Source organism: Phycodurus eques, chromosome 8 (assembly GCF_024500275.1).
Source record: "Phycodurus eques isolate BA_2022a chromosome 8, UOR_Pequ_1.1, whole genome shotgun sequence".
Lineage (NCBI taxonomy): Eukaryota > Metazoa > Chordata > Actinopteri > Syngnathiformes > Syngnathidae > Phycodurus > Phycodurus eques.
This window is the reverse complement of record NC_084532.1, coordinates 16,870,026-16,889,566: the sequence shown is the minus strand read 5'-3', so window position 1 is coordinate 16,889,566 and position 19,541 is coordinate 16,870,026. Positions and strand designations below refer to the sequence as shown.

Genomic DNA, 19,541 nt, shown 5'->3' with positions numbered 1-19,541 from the left:
CCATTGCAGTCAAAACAAGAGCTGTAGTTTGTTGGCGTCATTCAAGGGCATGGGATCATAGGAGTCTGACAAACATTGCAGATGATGCAACATGATGCTAGACTTTAAAGGTTTCATAAGGCAAACACGCCCTTTAAAAAACAAACTGAAATTTGAAGTTCTTGTGTTATGAGCCAGTTACCCAACAAACAGCTTGACAGGAAGCGAGGAGTCCCTCTTCTTTGTCACAGGAACAGAGGTACAGACTAACCTTCAGGTGTTTGCTACAAAGTTGAAGAACGTCAGCCTGACAACATCCCAAAGCATACCTTTTACTATGGCTTGCGAATGGATGTGTCAATCGGACATATTTGGAGTGCTTTTCATGAAAATATCAAATCAAGAAGGTTGCTTTCCTACCCAATCAGACCAATAATGCTGTCATTAATCAGTGCTTCAACAAATTACGACTTTTAGGGTGTGTACACTGATGCAACCAACACCCCTAACTGATTTATTTCTTTTTCAATTCAATTGTACGGGTGATATTATTTCTTTTGGAGGGTGGGTGGAGTGTCTTGTGTTTGGGGTACCAGTTTCTCTAGTCACTGTCTGTTTAAGAGACATAAAATGTGGTAATCATAAATTAAAAAAAAAACATATATGATGCTTGTAATAAACGTATAAGGGTGGCAAATCCTTTTCCACTCCCCCACCCCCTTCATCACATTGACTTGTTGAATGCAGCAAGTTCAAAATGCAACAGCTCTACCATACATTCTTCCTTTCCAAATACAACAAGAAAGCGGTCAGAGATGAAACAGTGTGTAACCCCTGTGTACTACATGTCTTATACTGTAGACGCAGTTGAAAAATCCAACACCAGCAATTTAGTAGGCTTGCTTTCATTGAATAACACCCATTGAAATGTTGAGATCATTTAAAAACTGTGAATCATAGAGGGAGGAAATCTGTACAGATATTTTGGGGAGTTAATTATTGACCTATGACTCCTTGTTGGTATTGCAGTAACATTCCATTACATCAGTATTTTATATTCTAAATCTTTTAAGTAAAATGCTTATCACCAGTACTACAGTATGCCGGTTGTTCATATTAGGGTCACAAGCTATCCCAAGTGACTTTTGGCAAGAGGTGGGCTACACCCTGGACTGGGTGTAATCACAAGGCACATATCGTACACACAAACAAGTATTCACACTCACGCTATGGACAATTTAGAGTCTTCAAATCAACCTAACATACATCCTTTTGGAATGTGGTAGGAAGCCCAGAGGAAAACTACTCAAGCACAGGGGAGAACTTGTAAACTTCCCACAGGAAGCCCGAGTCGAGATTCGAACACAGAACCTCAGTGCTGTGAAGCAGACATAATCGTCCACTGTTTTGTAACCAAATCGCCGGAGCCAAATCCTTTATTATGGTGCGCTGAGCTACTGCCACCATGTGGCACAATCTTGTAATATCAACTTTTATCAGCCATGTCACTATTTGTCACTAACCAAACTGTTTGAAGTCCTTACCTATTTGTGCCAAGAGTATTTTAGATTTGCATTAAAATGTTCTAGCTCACAACAAAGTGATCCAGGTTACTACATCTGCCCTCACTGGGTTCGAAACACAGCTCCGGGCTTCCTGTGTATGTGGCGTTTGCATGTTCTCCCGTGCGTGTATGGGTTTTCTCTGGGTACGCTTAACATTCTGTAAGAACTCTATTTTGTTTTTTAACCAAAAAAAATTTTTATTTATTTTTTGTTAAAAAACAACAACACCAATTTTAAATGATTCATTAATTTTTGATGAAAGCAAAATACTGCGTGGAAAATATAACATACAGTGGAAGCTCCTAAGATGACACAGTCTCTTCCAAGATGCTGTTTGACCTCCAATTTATACAGATTATAAAACCATATAGACAGTCTATGTATATGATTTGATTTATTTTTTTCAAATTTAGTGCATTCAACTTTATTTGGTTCTGCAGTACTGTATCCATTCAATTAGAAGTGGTTTGCCATATTTTAACTGACTGTATATTGCATTTAAGGCAAGCTCACATGTTTAACGTTCAAGAAGTGTTTGGGTTTAGAATTTCAGTGTGGTGACAGAGGTTCAATTGGCTATTAGGGAGATCTCATGACAAATGTGTAACAGTGACTTTGGTTCTCCGACTGATGTGACAGCACATGGCACTGCACACATAGGCAGATGCATCTTATCTCTGAAGCAACAACCTTGGTCTACTTTGAGGGAAGACGTAAGTACCTTTTGTCACTCAAGAAGTTTTACTAGCATTTATTTTTTTTTTAAAAAACATGTTTACTTTTACAACTTATTTATCATCATGCATCTTACTGAGAACAGCGATGTGCTAAACAATGCAAATTAGCAAATAATATCAATCCTTGACGTACTGTATTCATCCAGGTCTACACAATGCAATATTATTTCATTGTTTTTTCATTGCATGTCATTTCAGACACCTGGGCTGCATTTCATGTCATTTAAAAAAAAAAAAATTACATTTTAATTGATATTTGATACTGAGTGTGTAAAGTATAAAGAAGTGCATTACTGTACTTTAGTTTAAAGGTTTGTGCTGTAGTCGCTGAGGATGTAGTGGCGGTAGCATGGGTTTAGTTCCCATTCAGTAACTGTAATTATGAGTGTGAATCGTCTGTTTCCATGTACCCTGGGATGGACCGGCAACCAGTAGTGCAGTCTAAACAGAATAAGTAATATAGAAAATGGATTGATGGATGGTTTGTGCTAATAGCAACGCTGTATTAGTTAGTTGACAATTAGTGCATTGATGTAAAATCATTCCAATGATGCACAATAATATGCTTCGGTTAGTGTCCTAGATGTAATAAGCAAAGCAACCACAAAAAAAATGGTCATGTTGAGCTCATCATAAAAATGTAGAGCACTTTCATGTTTTGAGGTTGACAGGTGGAAACGTACATATCTAAAATAATTTCTCCATTATTAGTGAGCTATGCAAAAAAAAGGCCAGTTTAAGCCAATTATTCCTTGACATAAATCATTTTAGAATGTTCGTGATTTGCTACATTAAGATGTGTTTTTATTTTGTCACGTTTAAATTAACTTTTGTCATTCAGAGAATAAAAAGGCCAGAGTAAGATGGATGCTGTGTTCTAAAACATTTTTGTGTGTGTAAAGACATACTGCAAAAAAATGCCACATTACATTACGCTGACATTCATCAACTCACTTTTTTGTCTGTGTTGCAAAAAAATAGGATTGTTTGTAAATTAAATCATCAAGAAAATGTTAATGATGAAATTAGTTTTATAGACATACTAAATGTTTCTGCGAATTATGGAATATTTCCTTTGGCCTTTCCAGACCATATAAAAGAATTGGCCGTATTAGTGTTCTATTCATTTGTTTATTACTATGGTGTACTCTGTGTATTCTTCTTTATTAGATTTAATATTACATTGTTTTATAATATATTTAATTAAAATAGTTCTTTGAACATGCCTGTTACAGTATTTTTAAATGTGCTTGAGAAATACATTTGATTTGGCTTGGCTTTAACATGATATTCAACATTGATTACTGAAAGAATTATGCGTTAACATTCTTCATTTTTCTTGGGAAAATCTCTTATAATCATCATGCATTTGAAACTATAGAGTTCTGAAAGTTAAAATGTTGTCACAATTAGTAAAACAGCTTAAATAGATCCATTTAAATATAGACTTTACAAATGCTTGAATAATGTCAGTTACATCCTCCAAGGTCCGTTTTCTTTTTCAATCATTGTAAGCAATTTTGGACCATATATTACCGATTTTAATCATATTCCATAAAACAGCATGGGGGAGCGTCCAATCATGGCTTGTTTAAATAAAAAAAATACAAATGTTCTTGTTTTCAGTATGTACTGGGTGTGTAAGAGGAACAAAATAAATCTTATGAAGGTAAGAAAACATCCAAGGCTCCTGTATACTATACTTTCTAGAAACACGGATATACAGTATATAGATTAAAGATTATTCTTGAACAAATATTAGATTATCACTGTTCATAATTACAATATTATGATTCACAAAATGTCCACAAATTGACAAAAAAACAGTCACAAAATTCATCGGCCACAAGTGCCTACTTGTGGCTGCTCAGCATTTAGTTAGGCATTAGTTTCCATTGCCATGTTTTAATTTTTTTTCCCCCAACTAAAATCTGATTTCAACTTTTAGGCATTAAAATTGATCTTATTTTTTTCATGCATTCTTAGCACTTGTTGCACCATGTTGTGGCCTCTGAAGGTGTTTGTTGTGGTGAAAAAGAGTTCAGGTCACAGTATATTCCTTCCTGAGGCCACTTTGTAGTTGTCCATTGTGGGTGTCGGCAGACATTTGTATGTGTTGCTAGGAAGCTGAGGTTTTGAGAACATACAGTATCAGACAGCATCCAAATCACACTGTTTCCTTAAATATGTATAATATCATATGAATCTTTTATTCTGAATATGGAAGCTGGTCGTAGTAAGATATTCCTACAAATTGTGTCAGTGGTAATTTATGGAGTAAAATCTAACAACGTAAGCAGGTTATCTCTCCCTGTTGAGTTTTAATGTAAGCAAATGTACCTTGATTATCATGTATACTCTTCTCCTTTATGGATATGCACCAGATTTCTAAATGCCATGGCTACCTGTGCAGAATCACACTGGGTTGCTGAGTAACAGTATAATTGATGTTTTCGGTTTAACACAAATGTTTGACTTTCTGATCCAGAATTTTTTTGTTGCACAAAAAACAAAAACACCTGTTCAACTGAAGAATTAGATGTTAGAGAAAGGAGGCTTTGAGAGCGGGCCACAATTTCCTGTTGTGGTTCTTCTCTCCAGTTGCAGTCTTGCAGTGTGGGTGTTTTCTTGTTAAATATCTCATCAAGACACAAGGTGCCTCACATTTTGTCTGTAACAATGAAATTCCTGGAAAAAGCGGTGCTAATTTGAATGTGTTAACCTTATGTTGGTATGGCAATGGGAGGTTCTCATTCAGGGACACAGACTAAATTAAGCTCTATTAAAAATAAAAGGAATATTAACTCAATTCCTAAATCTCAATGAATTAAAACTTCATTGGTGGAATGGAAAATGGATGTACTGAAGTTAACATTTGTCAGTGATGACATTACTTCAGAGTACAATAGTATAAGAATCACCCAAAGCAATAAACTATTGAGGACTAGACTCAGAATCATTCTCTAATAGAAAAATAAGATCACAGGCCTGTCCAAATTCTGTGAATTTCCTGAAGACAATTTATAATTTGGCTTAGTTGCTCTGCCCAGGGGGCATTCTGTGGGGGGCGGCAATACCCCCCACCTCCCACGTGACGATCCTACAGGGAGGCGCCTGGTGAGATGACAGGTGGCCTTGGACAGTGTGCAAGGAGGGCCCGCCAGCGATATAATTCAGAATTACTGTACCTCTCACCTACACTACTGAAATGGCCATGTATACGCACACGCACGCACACACACACACTCTTGAAATGCTCCACGTTATACAGTTATACAGGCTGTTTGGTCTCTGTACAAACGGTGTCAGAGTTTGGTCACATTGCCGGCAGTACATCAGATTAGTTTCCAGTGAGGGTTTGACTCCACCAAGGCTGCCATATGTCAGTGATTCTGTTCATAACTTTCTTGGACAGAATTTGTAGGCGTTGTAGGGCTCCAGTTTAGTATCTTTGGTATTGCATCTCCGCTTCTTGCAGATTAAGTAGCTCTGTTGGCTTCATCAAGGCGCAACCTTCAACTCTCGCTGGAGTGGAAGGAGTTCAAGTATCTTGGTCTAGAGTTCAAGTATCTTGGTCTAGTTCACGAGTGAGTGAGTGAGTGAATAAAAAGATAATCGTGAATTATTTCCCTGAGATTCCCTCATAGAGAGTGGTTCCATGTAAAGGTACAATGGTTTGTCATAAAATTCTTCTTAACTTGGTATATTACTCTGTAGAGGTATTGGGGGTCAACAAATAGACTTGTGCTGCTATTTGTGACCATCATATTCCCAAAATATTTCAAGATTTATGTGGTAAACCGCCAAATCTTTCTGTTTCAGTCTCTTAGCCCTCCACATAACCCTGATTCCAGGGCTCTAAAGATCATCTGAGCTCTCTGAAGTTTCACCATGTCCACCGACCCCGCAGCAGAACTGCCTTTTTTCTACGGCAGTATCAGTCGCTCTGAAGCTGAGCAGCATTTAAAACTGGCCGGTATGGCTGACGGGCTCTTCTTGCTGCGACAGTGTCTGCGGAGTTTGGGTGGATATGTCCTCTCTCTTGTGTGGAACTTGGAGTTCTACCATTACCCCATAGAGAAACAGCTTAGTGACACTTATTGTATCGCAGGAAGCATACCACACTGTGGGCCTGCTGAGCTCTGTGAGTTTTACAGCAAGGACCCTGATGGGCTGGTGTGTGCTCTGAAGAAACCTTGCTTACGGTCCTCGGACACACCGATCCGGCCCAGTGTGTTTGACAGCCTGAAAGAAAACATGCTGAGGGAGTACGTGAAGCAGACCTGGAACCTTGAGGTTGGTGTCTACTGACAGACTCACACAATCTATCTAACTATCAGAGATTTCGCATTCATGTAACCGTAACTATGTACAACGAACCCCACATATTTGCAGTTCAGCATTCATGAATTCACCTATTTACAGATTTGTTTGAGGGGGAACCAGCTGAAACTCTCACATATTCACTGTTTTGCACTCAGGCCAAATTCATGTCTAATATAAAAATATTGCTTTGGCACCATCATTTGGCTAAGGGAACTATGTTGAACTGAGGGGATGAGCTTAATTCAGTCAGCCCATAGCATTGACGAATAGGAAAAAGGGACTTGCTGCAGTTTTGTCGGTTAATGAGTCCATTTCTTTTTTTTTTTTCCACTCAGGGTGAAGCCATGGAGCAGGCCATCATCAGTCAAGCGCCTCAACTGGAAAAGCTGATCGCCACTATAGCCCACGAGAAGATGTCATGGTATCACGGCAAAATCCCCCGACGGGAAAGTGAGAGGTTGCTTTACTGTGGAGCACAACCAGATGGCAAGTTTCTGTAAGTGACTCAGGGTGATGTACTTTTGTAAAGTATCGAACATCTTTACGGCTCATCTGAAGCAACTTTCCTTTATCGGCCGTTTTTCAGGATTCGTGATAGAGAGGAGCCTGGTACTTTTGCACTCTCTGTAATGTATGGAAAATCCATTTATCACTATCAGATCCTCCAAGACAAGTTAGGAAAATATTCCATGCCGGAGGGATCGAAGTTTGACACTATTTGGCAGGTATGTACATACCTTTAAACATTTGTATTTTGTCATACATATTCATTTTCAGTTTTTTTCAGTTAATCACTTTCTATTTATTTTACCAGCTGGTAGAATACCTGAAAATAAAACCTGACGGCATGGTGACAATTCTGGCCGATGCATGTGTCAACAGAGCTGCTGGAAGTACTGGAAATCTTTATATCTCATTATATATAAATTCATCTTAATTTAATATTTTCAGATCTGTAAACGGCAACGTGCCTCGTATCGCTGGTCAAAAAGACATAATTATTAGCTTCAAATGGAAACTTTCAAACACTTGGGTGATGAAGAGAAACAATGATTTGTTTCGTGATATTTACTTGCAATCAAAGGAGCAGTATTTACTTTGTAAATGTATCATTTTTGATGCATTATGTTCAGTCCACTGTAATCTAATTTATTTGCTTTGCTTTTTTTTTTTTTTTTTACATATAAAATGCCTCTCCCCCAAAAAAACAATCAGAGATACCCAGCCTCCCCGCAACTGTGAGTATGGAGTACTTGATAAAGTGTTTCATTCCTCCCACTGCGTTTATCTTCTTAATGAAATGATTTACTGACATCCTTACAGAGGCGAACAGGCCCAAATAGCTACACACCACCACCTCGAGGTCAGTTGCCTACATTGCAGAATGTAGGAATCGCAGTTTGTTTATCATATCATCCAATTCCTATTTTTCATCTTGCAACTCAATAAGCTCGGCGTTAAAAAGAGCAATAGAGATGTCAAATCCTTTCATGAGTGCTTGAAGAGCTGCTGCAATCAAATGTGCATGTTTCTTGCTTGATAGTTGTGACTGTGAAGGCAGTCACACCTGTGCCTGCAGATGATGCACTTCCGATGGACTGCATTGGCTTTAACCCTTATCACAACCCCAATGACATTAAGAAGTTTAACATTCAGAGGAATCAGCTTTTCATTGATGAGGTGGAACTCGGCTCTGGCAACTTTGGCTGCGTCAAGAAGGGCGTCCTGGATACTGACAAGTGAGGAAAACCTTTAAAAAGAACTCCAAAGAAATGGCAGAGTTGAACATCTTAAATGGAGAGATGGTCATGCCCAATCATTCTTTTTTGCTTTCCATCAGGCGCCAGTTAGATGTAGCCATCAAAGTGCTGAAGAGTGACAATGAGAAGCTAATGAAGGAGGAGATGATGAGGGAGGCAGAGATCATGCACCAACTGAATAATCCCTTTATTGTTCGGATGCTGGGGCTATGCAATGCTGAGAGTCTGATGCTGGTCATGGAGATAGCCGCCTCCGGACCTCTCAACAAGTTTCTCTCCTCCAATAAGTATGTTTGAGTTCATCTGGACCATTTCATAACGTTTGTAAATGTAAAAGAGAAAACAGAGAGGTGAGCGTCTTTGTCTAATTGTCTACCTGAACTGACATTATGACTAAAACTTGTTGTGTTTGGGGTTTTGCTGCAAGATAAAAGGTTTAGGTTTTTTGATAATTTCCTTATCTGAAAAATATCTAAATTAATCCAGCGGAACCTGTGGGTGAGGAGGTTAAATCGAGTGGATGTTATAAATAGAGAGAAGCGAAGATTGCAGGACTGCCTGGTAAAAAAAAATGTACAGACTGGGAACTAAATCTATTTTCCACACAGGTATGTATAACATTTGAAGTTGGGTTGTTTTTGAGTAAATTAGCGAAACAATGGATTGCATGCTAGTAGATTACAAAACAGTGCCAAAAGAGCATATCTGTGGCATTAATCTGCGCAACAATGAAGTCACTTATTTAGCCAGTCCCTCAGTGATCATGTTACCTATGTCGAAATGTCCACCACGTCTGTTTTTTAAGCAATTTACCTGCTGAAATATAAATTACAGCCAGCGATCCAACTCCCTTCCAAGCGATTTAGCTCAAGTACCTTCTTTTCGACTGACACGTCACACATTCAAACTACGGCGGTAGAGAAGATGGCTAACGACATCATTCAACCCCTGTTTTCTAAATCCCACTGCCTTGGTCAAATGACAGCTAAGTGTTTGCTTGCTAATGGTGCCGTCCGACAATGTTGCCACCCGGAAGTAGGTATATGATATCATGGTAAAAAGGTCTTTAGGGAAACACCTTTTCTGAAGTGACGTTTCAACAGTTTATTAAACATAAATTGTGTCAAATTGTTTCACTTAGGCTGAGAGGTGGCGTACACCCTGGACTGGTCACCAGTCAGTCATAGGCCACATACTGTACTGACAAACAACCATTTATTGGATTATATATGTTGTACTTCATTTGCTTTTGTCACAAAATGTAAACTAAACATTACCCTGTTGCCATCACCACAGGGATACTGTATTGGTGGAGGAAATTGTCAATCTGATGCACCAGGTGTCGATGGGAATGAAATATCTGGAAGAGAAAAACTTTGTGCATAGGGACTTAGCAGCTCGCAATGTCCTGCTGGTCAACCGAAAGTTCGCCAAAATTAGTGACTTTGGGCTGTCCAAGGCCCTGGGAGCAGACAACGAGTACTACAAGGTACAGAGGTTCAATTGTTATGAGGAATTTGAACATCCCATAGGTTATCACCCATAAGGTGTTATCTTTGTAGGGTAAATACTGAATTTATTTCCTTTTGGCCTGATTTACTGACCCTGACCTGAAAGGAATGTGGGAAATGCATCACTGAATCACTGAATGAGAGGCAGTACAGTAATATTCAATCAGACAAATTTTGCCATAATATGTATTTTTTATTTTTTATACTGATTATAATCCATCAAGGGGACATTCAGTTTACGCTGCTGTATATTTTGCGTTGCACACAGCAGAGAGAACCGGATCACACAGATGCAGGCTTGCAAGGAGAGAGTAAAGGGACATGAAATAGAAAAAAAGTGCACTAGGGTTGGGGAGTCGGTCATTCCCTGGCTCAAGGGCACCTTGACAGTAGTCAGACAGGCTAGCATTTCTTGAATTTGTTTTTTTTTTTTGTCAGCAGCAAGGCTCAAACCATGACCCTTCAGTTCCAAAGCCCAAATCATTGTAGATGAACTACTGCAGCTCCAATAAACACTAATTTTGGCATATGAAACCCCGAACAGGCCCGTTCTACAGGACCATGGCCGCTGAAGTGGTACGCGCCTGAATGTATAAACTTCCGCAAATTCTCCAGTAAAAGTGACGTGTGGAGTTTTGGCATCACCATGTGGGAAGCCTTCTCATATGGAGGGAAACCTTACAAGGTACTGTACATGCAGCGGTGGATCACAACAGAAATAGTCTGAGTCACAGTGGGGTTGTGTTCTCTGCAAATATGTCCAGAAAATGAAACAAGCAGAGGTGAACAGTTTCCTTGAAAGTGGAAAACGCTTGGCGTGTCCAACCAAGTGTCCAGACCGAATGTATGCAGTGATGCAAGAATGCTGGACATACAAGTAAGACAATTATATCACAATTATGCTCTTGTTAATTTGTTTACTATTACATCACTTCACACAATATGTTTTGGGTCCTTCTGTCCTTTCTCACCAGACATGAGGACCGTCCTGACTTCAAAAAGGTGGAAGAGACCATGAGAGCTTACCATTATTCCATTTCAAAAAGGGTTAAGCCGTTGGGTGCTGCCACTGCTGTGGAACCTAACAAGTAGAGATTCTGTCCCATGGCTACACAATGTCTCCATTCAGCCGGGTCATTTAACAACCAAAACAAAAGCGCTATTTATGACCGGCCTTAACTCCAGCAGTGATACAGCTAAACAGGCCTCAGTGGCCATAAGTAAACATTTGGAACAGGAGTGTGTCGAGTACACGTAGAGGCCTACTGGAGATTTTTATCTGTTTGAATGTCTTTAAATTACACTGATGAGCAAACTTTTTTGACTGTTTTTTTCTTAGTATACTGTACTGTGAATAGGTCCTTGGAATTGCTTTTTGTTGTGGGTGTCTTTAAATTAAATGAATAAATGTTACATCATCTCCATGAAATAAAAGCTTCATAACTAAGTGATAATGCATGAGGGATACCACGGAAATAAATTATTAAAAGAAGGAAGAAAAATTAATTTGCAGCAAGTTGAATATTTAACCCCAAGTAAAACATGTTAGTCAAGGAAGTGGAAAACGTGGGTTACACTTCTGCAAATACAACATGACTATGAAACCACCAGCACCGCCTCTTATTTTCCAGCTTGACTATTTGTGCTGAAATAAACTTTGCGTCATTGAGACAGGTCATAAGAAGCAAGTTCATCTGAGCGACTTACACAATGAATTAGGTATTTTACAAATTCACGTTAATAAACAAACATCGATAGGTTTATATGTAAACTCTCAGTGATGACAACTCGAAAGTAAAGATACTTAGTTCAAGGAGCATGTTTATGTTAATTATAGTTTACGTATTTGTTATTGTAAAAACTATAAGAAAAAGAAAATGACTTCACAGCCATTGTGTATGGGAGACACGGAAGACTATATGTTCCCTACAAAATCACTTTAAACCGTGCAAACCCTTGGCGTCTGTTACTTTTTCCTTGAGTCAGTTAGTCAAAGCAAAAGTCTGACAGCCATTATTTTGAATGTCAATACCGGAAGTTAAAAGACCCGTAACAGTAATTTATTGACGTTACTTTTCGTTTCAAAGGGAGGAGTCTGACGTTAGCTGCTTACATTTACTAAAGTGTCATGTTTGTGGAATTTACAGTAAATTTGCAGCATGAATGACATTAGGCAACCGCATTTTAGTAATTGTATGTTATCGATATAACGGTGTTAGGCGACTGCTGGCAACTTTGGACAAAACATCGAAGGAAATTGGCGGAACAGGAAGGCGGAACAAGTAAGTTCGGAAAAGTAGCTTTCCACTGTGCGATTTCGTCATCGTCTGATCTGCCTTTGATAGACCGACTGGTTTCTTTCGAATATATGTACAGTACGATTTGAAGTCTTTTGAAAAGTCACGTATTTTCTCGAAATATTTAAATGTTGGTAGGTCTTTCCGAAGCAACAAGTCCAAGTGCGTTAGCTAGCCTCGTTGCAACAAAGTTGGTACAGTCGTCATGCGCTTCACTGTTTAATCTCCTGCTTTCATGTCGGAAACACTCATGGAAATGTTGACTCCGTATTCAAATAAAACACATTTACTAAATGTGAAGTTTGGACAAACCTGTTTTAGGTTGCTGTTAAATCTTCGAAAGGAGGTTTAGCTCGGTTTTATTGTCATTCCGAGCATTCTTTAGTTTCACGACAGGATTAGTGCTTGAAATAGGAAATGAGTCATCGTGTTGAACGTCGTAAACGGAAGCTTTCCATTTTGCTATTATTTTTTAATTATGATTTTGAGAGAACGGTGAAAACAGATTCAGTTCCCCCTCCCACCCCGAGGTTTTTGTTTTGTTTTTTTTGCCTACGATATTGTAGCTGTATTTTTCTATTCCCTGATTATAACATTTTGCTTCCATTAAGCATGTAAGAAAGATTAGGCCTGTCAGTGTCAAAAGTGGGACACAGATGCTGATGATGTGTAATCTACTCTACAGTAGTCTTTCCCGACCTCTATTGAGCCAAAGCACCCATTTTATTATTAGAAAAAATCTCACCAAGCAGAAATGTCACAAAAAGTATGAATTCTAAAATAATAATCTTGTATCAATTTACTTACGCAGGATGAAATCTGGGCCTGTTTAATTGAGCACAAAGCTGATACACTGGCAGAAAGCTATGATTTATTCTGTCCTAGGAATGGCAACTGGGGGATACACAGATTTATTGTATTTTCTGGCAGGTAATAGATGAGCATTTACGGTAATTGTTCTGTATGTCACTATTTGTTGCTGGCATAGATGAACAAAGATATATTGGAAATTAATAATTTCTCACGGCACCTCTGATCTCTCGCAGCACTCTAATGTGCTCTACACAATATGTCTAATATATATTAAAATGTTTGTTCCTTTGAATTTCTTATTGTTGGAAATGATCTAAAACAGTAGTTCTCACACTTTTTTCTCCAAGTAGCACCCTAAAAAACAATACTTTGCTCTCCAAGTACCACCATCATGACCAAAATTAGACTAATACTTTTGTACAGTAATCCCCCTTCTATTGTGGGGGTTTCGTTCCAGGCAGCCTCCACAATAAGTGAAATCTGCGAAATAGAAGTACCATATTTAAATATATCCTGGGCATGTTTTTATAGCATTTACAGCTCTTAGATTTTTGTTTTATGTTCTTTAAACACACTTTTAAAATAATGCAAACGCATATAATACAGTGCAAGACATTACAGCAAGAGCATAAGATGACACAAATCTTGTACAAATGTGAAAAATATCTCGTACAAACATTATGAAAAATATAACTGTAATAACATACCCAAATAAATATGCGATATAACGGGACTGCCAAGAATGAACCGTGATAAGTTTTAATGAAAAAACGAGGCAGAGGTTTTATTCCTAAATTGTAGTTAGATATTATTGTATTGTTGTAACATTATGCAGTTCAAACATTAACCTGTTAATATAGAAACAAAAAAATATATATATATACATAAGTTTTGCACATAGTAGTTTAATAATAAAGAAACCTACATACATATAAAATATATTTTCATTCGTTCCAGTATGTTTGATTAGTATTTTATGTTTTTAATTTATGTATTTTGTATTGAATTTAGTGATTCTTCTGTGTGCCACGAGAGGGAGCCCACATACCTAGTGCTACTGGTACCACACACATTTTGAGAACCACTGAATTTGCTTGGCTAACAAACCCATCCTTTCTTTCGCTTTCCTCTCCTTACAGAACGGAAACAAATACCCCCAAAGCCAGCCATTACATAACTGCACAGTTCGTGAACACCATCTTTTGACTGCTTCAAGTATAACAGTTATTAATTCACCCAACACGTAGAAAGCTAATCTTCCCGGGATCTCTGCGCGCAACCATGTCCATGGCCCTGAAACAAGTATTCAACAAAGACAGGACATTCCGGCCCAAGCGCAAGTTTGAGCCCGGCACGCAGCGCTTTGAGCTGCACAAGAAGGCTCAGGCCTCTCTGAACGCTGGCTTGGACCTAAAGCAGGCCGTGCAGCTTCCCCACGGGGAGGACCTCAACGACTGGGTTGCTGTCCATGTCGTCGACTTTTTCAACCGCATCAACCTCATCTACGGTACCATCAGCGACTCCTGCACCGACCAGACCTGCCCCGTAATGTCTGGCGGGCCCAAGTACGAATATCGCTGGCAAGATGAACACAAGTACAAGAGGCCCACCGCGTTGTCGGCCCCCAAATACATGAGCCTGCTTATGGACTGGATCGAGGTACAGATCAACAATGAAAACATCTTCCCCACCAATGTCGGTAAGTGTCAAAACGAGCTGCAGTTGGTCTTAAGGTCCAGAATTAGAAAATGTGTCTATTACAATGTTTGCAATTTAAGAGCATTAAATAAGATGATTGTTAGATTACAAAATTTTATTTTTGTTCACAACTGTGTGGAGTTTGCATGTTCTCCCCGTGCCTGCGTGGGTTTTCTCCGGGCACTCCGGTTTCCTCCCACATCCCAAAAACATGCATTAATTGGAGACTCTAAATTGCCCGTAGCTGTGACTGTGAGTGCGAATGGTTGTCTGTTTGTATGTGCCCTGCGATTGGCTGGCAACCAGTTCAGGGTGTACCCCGCCTCCTGCCCGATGACAGCTGGGATAGGCTCCAGCACGCCCGCGACCCTAGTGAGGATAAGCGGCTCAGAAAATGGATGGATGGATGTTCCCAATAATAATTTTAATTAAAGGTCTTAAAAGAGCAACCAAAACAATAACACCCAAAAAAAACATTGTAAATTTGACACATCACAGAAAACAGTCTTGTTAACAAGCATGACAATAAATGAATGGATAAAATCGCAAAATATGTGAAATCAGGCTTCAAAATGGTCAAGAAGTGAGACATTCTTCCAGCTTGCAGATGCTGTGGGCGTGTCACTAAGTGCTCTCAAATCCTGCCTCTTTCACTGTCAATCAAATGTCTGCCTTCTTTCATGGCCCGTAAGCGGGGAGAGGAGAATTTCCAGCGACGGAGATTGCAAACGGTCTCACGGGCTGCAGAGAAGCAGCCTTCGAGTGATATGACCATATTTCGCACCGCCAGGACAATTTTGCCTCCTTTAAAGTCAGCGGGACAATGCGCTTCTGCGGCCGCCAAAGGGTGTACCATAAGCGGCTGTGGTCCAGCTTGCAGATGCTGTGGGCGTGTCACTAAGTGCTCTCAAATCCTGCCTCTTTCGCTGTCAATCAAATGTCTGCCTTCTTTCATGGCCCGTAAGCGGGGAGAGGAGAATTTCCAGCGACGGAGATTGCAAACGGTCTCACGGGCTGCAGAGAAGCAGCCTTCGAGTGATATGACCATATTTCGCACCGCCAGGACAATTTTGCCTCCTTTAAAGTCAGCGGGACAATGCGCTTCTGCGGCCGCCAAAGGGTGTACCATAAGCGGCCACAGCCGGGGAAGCGCCTTGTTCTCCCTGGATGATTTGATGATACGATTACTGTAAGTTAAAAAGCTCCTCCTCAGAAGACAATGACAAAAATTGGTAGTTACGTGAATTCACAGAAGACAGTGACATAAATTGGTAGTTATGCGAATTCAAACTATGTCCCGTCACCTTGTGCATCACTTGTTAAGCTGAGTTTTACCATTGACGGGTTATCTTTTTTTTTATGCTTGTAAGACAGTTCAAAATGTGTTCAATGTTACACAAAACATTACCTGTACAAACAGGTTGCGTGCGTGTTGTTCATCACAGGATGACAAATTTCTCGTTTGCTTGGTCAATGGGCACAAAACCTTTTTAAAATTAATTTATAAAAAATATTCAATAAATTAATAATTCCCAAAATGTCTTTAAATGGACAAAGTATTTCTGCAAAAATTGATAGAAGATAAGATGAGTGAGAGATGCAGTTCTTCACTCAGATAAGCCAAATGTTTGAGAAATTTACAAGGCTACATTCATTTCATTGCTGCCGCTGTCCTGTCGGCATGGCGTTCTCATTCTCTATTTGTGAAAAGGTGTGCATTGTTGTGGCTTTGCATTTTAGTCACCAAAGAGACATGCAAGCCAAGGATTTATAAATTAGTTCACACAATGTACAGCAGGCGTTTATAAGGGGGCGGGGACGACTCTGACACTCACGCCCCCTGGAAAAGATTCCAGAGATGATATTGGATCGGTGGGAGAAAAGGACTTCCTAAATAAATCACACAGCGTTTCTGCTGGCTACCTGTGGCAACAAGGACAGTCAGTGTGATTACGCAAAATATAGAAATCTTTTGTCAAATATTCTCATCCACATTCTGTCAATTCATATCTCCATTTGTTTGACCTCAAGGTACTCCGTTCCCTAAGACCTTCATGCAGGTGGCTAAGAAGATTTTATCCCGCCTATTCCGGGTGTTTGTCCACGTCTACATTCACCACTTTGACCGCGTCAGCCAAATGGGGGCAGAGGCTCATGTCAATACCTGCTACAAGCATTTCTATTACTTTGTCACAGAGTTCAACCTCACCGACCACAAGGAGCTGGAGCCTCTGGTAAGTTGAAAGGACAGCAGCAGGTCACATGACAACAAAAACAGACTGAAACCTTGTTTCAAATGTGTTTATTTATACACAACTTATCTAAAAACAGATAAATGAACAGATTATTTTTGTAGAGAAAACCTCTTATGGGTGGAGTGTCACTACACTGCCTGCTTCATTTGAGCGGCAGCGTTTCTGAAGCTCACTCGTAATTGAAATTTTGGCTTACAACACAAAGCAAAAAAAGCAACCAAACAACGGCTTGTAGTTCAAAAAAATTGTAAATTGGAGCCCTCGTAAGTCAAGGTACCACTCCAGTTGAAAGTGTAAATACTGTATACCAAAAACTATGCTATCAAAAACAGTGTAATATCTATTAAGGTAACAATTAAAATCTTACAGATAGTTAGATGCACTAGAATGGAATAAAGCATTAGATGAATGAATGTGCAGTGAAGACTTAACTAATAAATGGATTGAATACATTTTATAAACTGTTACTTGTTTTTTTTTTTTATTATTTATGGTTTCTTCCTTGGCCTGAGCCACACCACAAATTAAACTGCAAACTTTGCAGAGGTCATAATCTTGAGTTTTCAAACGATGTAATTCAGAGTGATTTGTCAGAATTTTCTGTGCACACGTGCAGCAAACTCAGACCCTTGTCAAGCAACTTGAGCTGAGACCACCTCTTTGAGCCATTTGATTACGTACCTGAACCTCACTTCCCCGATGCCTCAAGAATGAGCTGGCCTGCAGGGTAGCAGCTCGGACTTTTAACCTAGCGGTTACCACAGTCGACTCATAACCAATGTAGAGGGATGTGTGTGGATTCAAATCCAGGTCTGGCTGGACCGAGCAGGACACCACTCATGTAATTAAAGAAGCAAGCAGTGAGTAAAAAAAAGTGTTGTTAACATGTATTTGACCATACTGAAAGGATAAACCATTATATTTAAAGGGGAGTTTTCAATTTAAAAAGAAACACTTGTCCTTTTTCCTTTATGTTAAAACAGTCCTTATGACTTGACGTTCGTATGTGAGATGCGAAAGTCTCTGGCTCCAACTTGTGCGTCTAATTTGATGTACAGTCCCCTCCAAAAGTATTGGAACGGCAAGGTCAATTCCTTTGTTTTTGTTGTATACTGAAGACATTTGGGTTTCAGATCAAAAGATGAATATGAGACAAAAGTTTAGAATCCCAGCTTTTATTTCATGGTATTTACATCTAGATGGTGCCACGGTTATGTTTTCTGCTGTATCTCACTGGAGCTTTGTACATGTGCTTTGTGTGTTCTCCACAGAAAGAGATGACCTCTCGGATGTGCCACTGAGGGGGGCCAAGCTGGTCTGTGGACACACACACCGGACAATCCCATCCGTCCATCGAGGGGGAGGAGGGGGCGAAACTGCAGTTGAGATCTTAAATGACAAATACATTCACAAAGAGTCTATTTTTATATTTAAGTACTGTAATCTATTTTAGCTACAGACTGTGGGTTTTAACCGAGGAGCTCAACTTTTAAGTGGAACATAGAAAACATTTGTATCAGAGTAAGTATTAAAAGGTCTATGTTGTTTTTATTTGAATTTCAGATCATTCCAGCATGCTTTTGCTTTTTCCTATCCAAAAACTCTGTGATTTCTTACTGTACAGCTGTATGATCATTTTGTTGTTGCATTAAAAGTTCCTACTCTATTCCAAACTGTATAAAGCTATTTGTCTTATTTTCTTGGTTTACTTTTAACTCCTTGTTTTACCGACACTAATCTGTAAATGAAGAAAACTCGCCGACCATAAAAGTATGTACATTTGCTGAATCATTAAGATTTAAGACAAGTGCAATATTACACATCTGCCCTACAATGATACTGCTTACTTTTGACCCTATCACAGCTAAGCAAAAAGCTCACCAATCTATTGAAATGGTATAATTTAGCTGTTTTTCACCACTGAAAAAGCACAATTTATATATTTAAAACAAAAAAACGTTACAGGGGAGTCTCTGTTTATATTATTTTCCTCGAAGCTGTAGAAAACGGGTCTGTACACTGAACTCACCGCAAGGCTTCACATTGACTAAATCTACATCACATGGTTTATGGGTGCCGTGTGGCAATGCCTTGTGTTAGCCTCATACAGTTTTGGGCCTTAACTCATTCACTGCCAGCCTTCCCAGTTAACATGGATATTTGACTTCTAAAGCCGTCAATGGCAGTGAATGTGTTAAGTGGATTTTTGGTGTAATTGATGATTGTGTGGCTGTTTCACGTCCCCCCAACCCCCCCCCCCCTCCCACCCCAAAAAAAAAAAAAAAAAAACGAGAAAGGACGATTGCCTGTGGGAGCTATAACCCTATATTAATGAAATATTCATCCATCCATTTTCCATACCGCTTATCCTCACTAGAGTTGCGGGCATGCTGGAGCCTATCCCAGCTAATGAAACAAAAACTAGCTTCATTACTTTAAACATGAATTTGTTTTGGTCCAAAAATGTCATTTAAAAAAAAAAAGAAAAAACGGGTGCTCGGCAATGCACATCCTGCCCCCTTTCTGAAGGCCTTGGTACAAAAAAAAGTGTCACTGATCGGAGTCTATTTCTTTTATAGTTCACTGGCCATGACAATAAT

At 39.3% G+C, this 19,541-nt stretch overlaps 2 protein-coding genes across 2 annotated transcripts; both read left to right on the top strand.

The window, feature by feature from the left end:
* Positions 1–2,165: 2,165 nt before the first annotated feature.
* Positions 2,166–11,832, top strand: LOC133406068 (tyrosine-protein kinase ZAP-70). Its single transcript, XM_061683323.1, has 13 exons — positions 2,166–2,257; positions 6,104–6,577; positions 6,943–7,103; positions 7,194–7,332; positions 7,422–7,500; positions 7,823–7,845; positions 7,931–7,970; positions 8,151–8,346; positions 8,448–8,654; positions 9,664–9,856; positions 10,423–10,563; positions 10,643–10,755; positions 10,853–11,832. The coding sequence occupies exons 2-13, from the start codon at positions 6,173–6,175 to the stop codon at positions 10,968–10,970; spliced, it is 1,815 nt and encodes a 604-aa protein (XP_061539307.1). The 5' UTR covers positions 2,166–2,257; positions 6,104–6,172; the 3' UTR covers positions 10,971–11,832.
* A 2,437-nt stretch (positions 11,833–14,269) lies between these two features.
* On the top strand, positions 14,270–18,623 carry mob3a (MOB kinase activator 3A). Its single transcript, XM_061683324.1, has 3 exons — positions 14,270–14,687; positions 16,718–16,920; positions 18,213–18,623. The coding sequence occupies exons 1-3, from the start codon at positions 14,270–14,272 to the stop codon at positions 18,240–18,242; spliced, it is 651 nt and encodes a 216-aa protein (XP_061539308.1). The 3' UTR covers positions 18,243–18,623.
* The last annotated feature ends 918 nt before the right edge of the window (positions 18,624–19,541 follow it).

Bases quoted from the DNA above. Each gene is read 5' to 3' on its own strand.
- LOC133406068 (XM_061683323.1), top strand. From the start codon at position 6,173: ATGTCCACCGACCCCGCAGCAGAACTGCCTTTTTTCTACGGCAGTATC. The intron at 6,578-6,942 runs GTTGGTGTCTAC...TTTTCCACTCAG, and splicing joins AGCAGACCTGGAACCTTGAG to GGTGAAGCCATGGAGCAGGC. The intron at 7,501-7,822 runs GTACTGGAAATC...AAAAACAATCAG, and splicing joins TGTCAACAGAGCTGCTGGAA to AGATACCCAGCCTCCCCGCA.
- mob3a (XM_061683324.1), top strand. From the start codon at position 14,270: ATGTCCATGGCCCTGAAACAAGTATTCAACAAAGACAGGACATTCCGG. The intron at 14,688-16,717 runs GTAAGTGTCAAA...TTTGACCTCAAG, and splicing joins CATCTTCCCCACCAATGTCG to GTACTCCGTTCCCTAAGACC. The intron at 16,921-18,212 runs GTAAGTTGAAAG...TGTTCTCCACAG, and splicing joins ACAAGGAGCTGGAGCCTCTG to AAAGAGATGACCTCTCGGAT.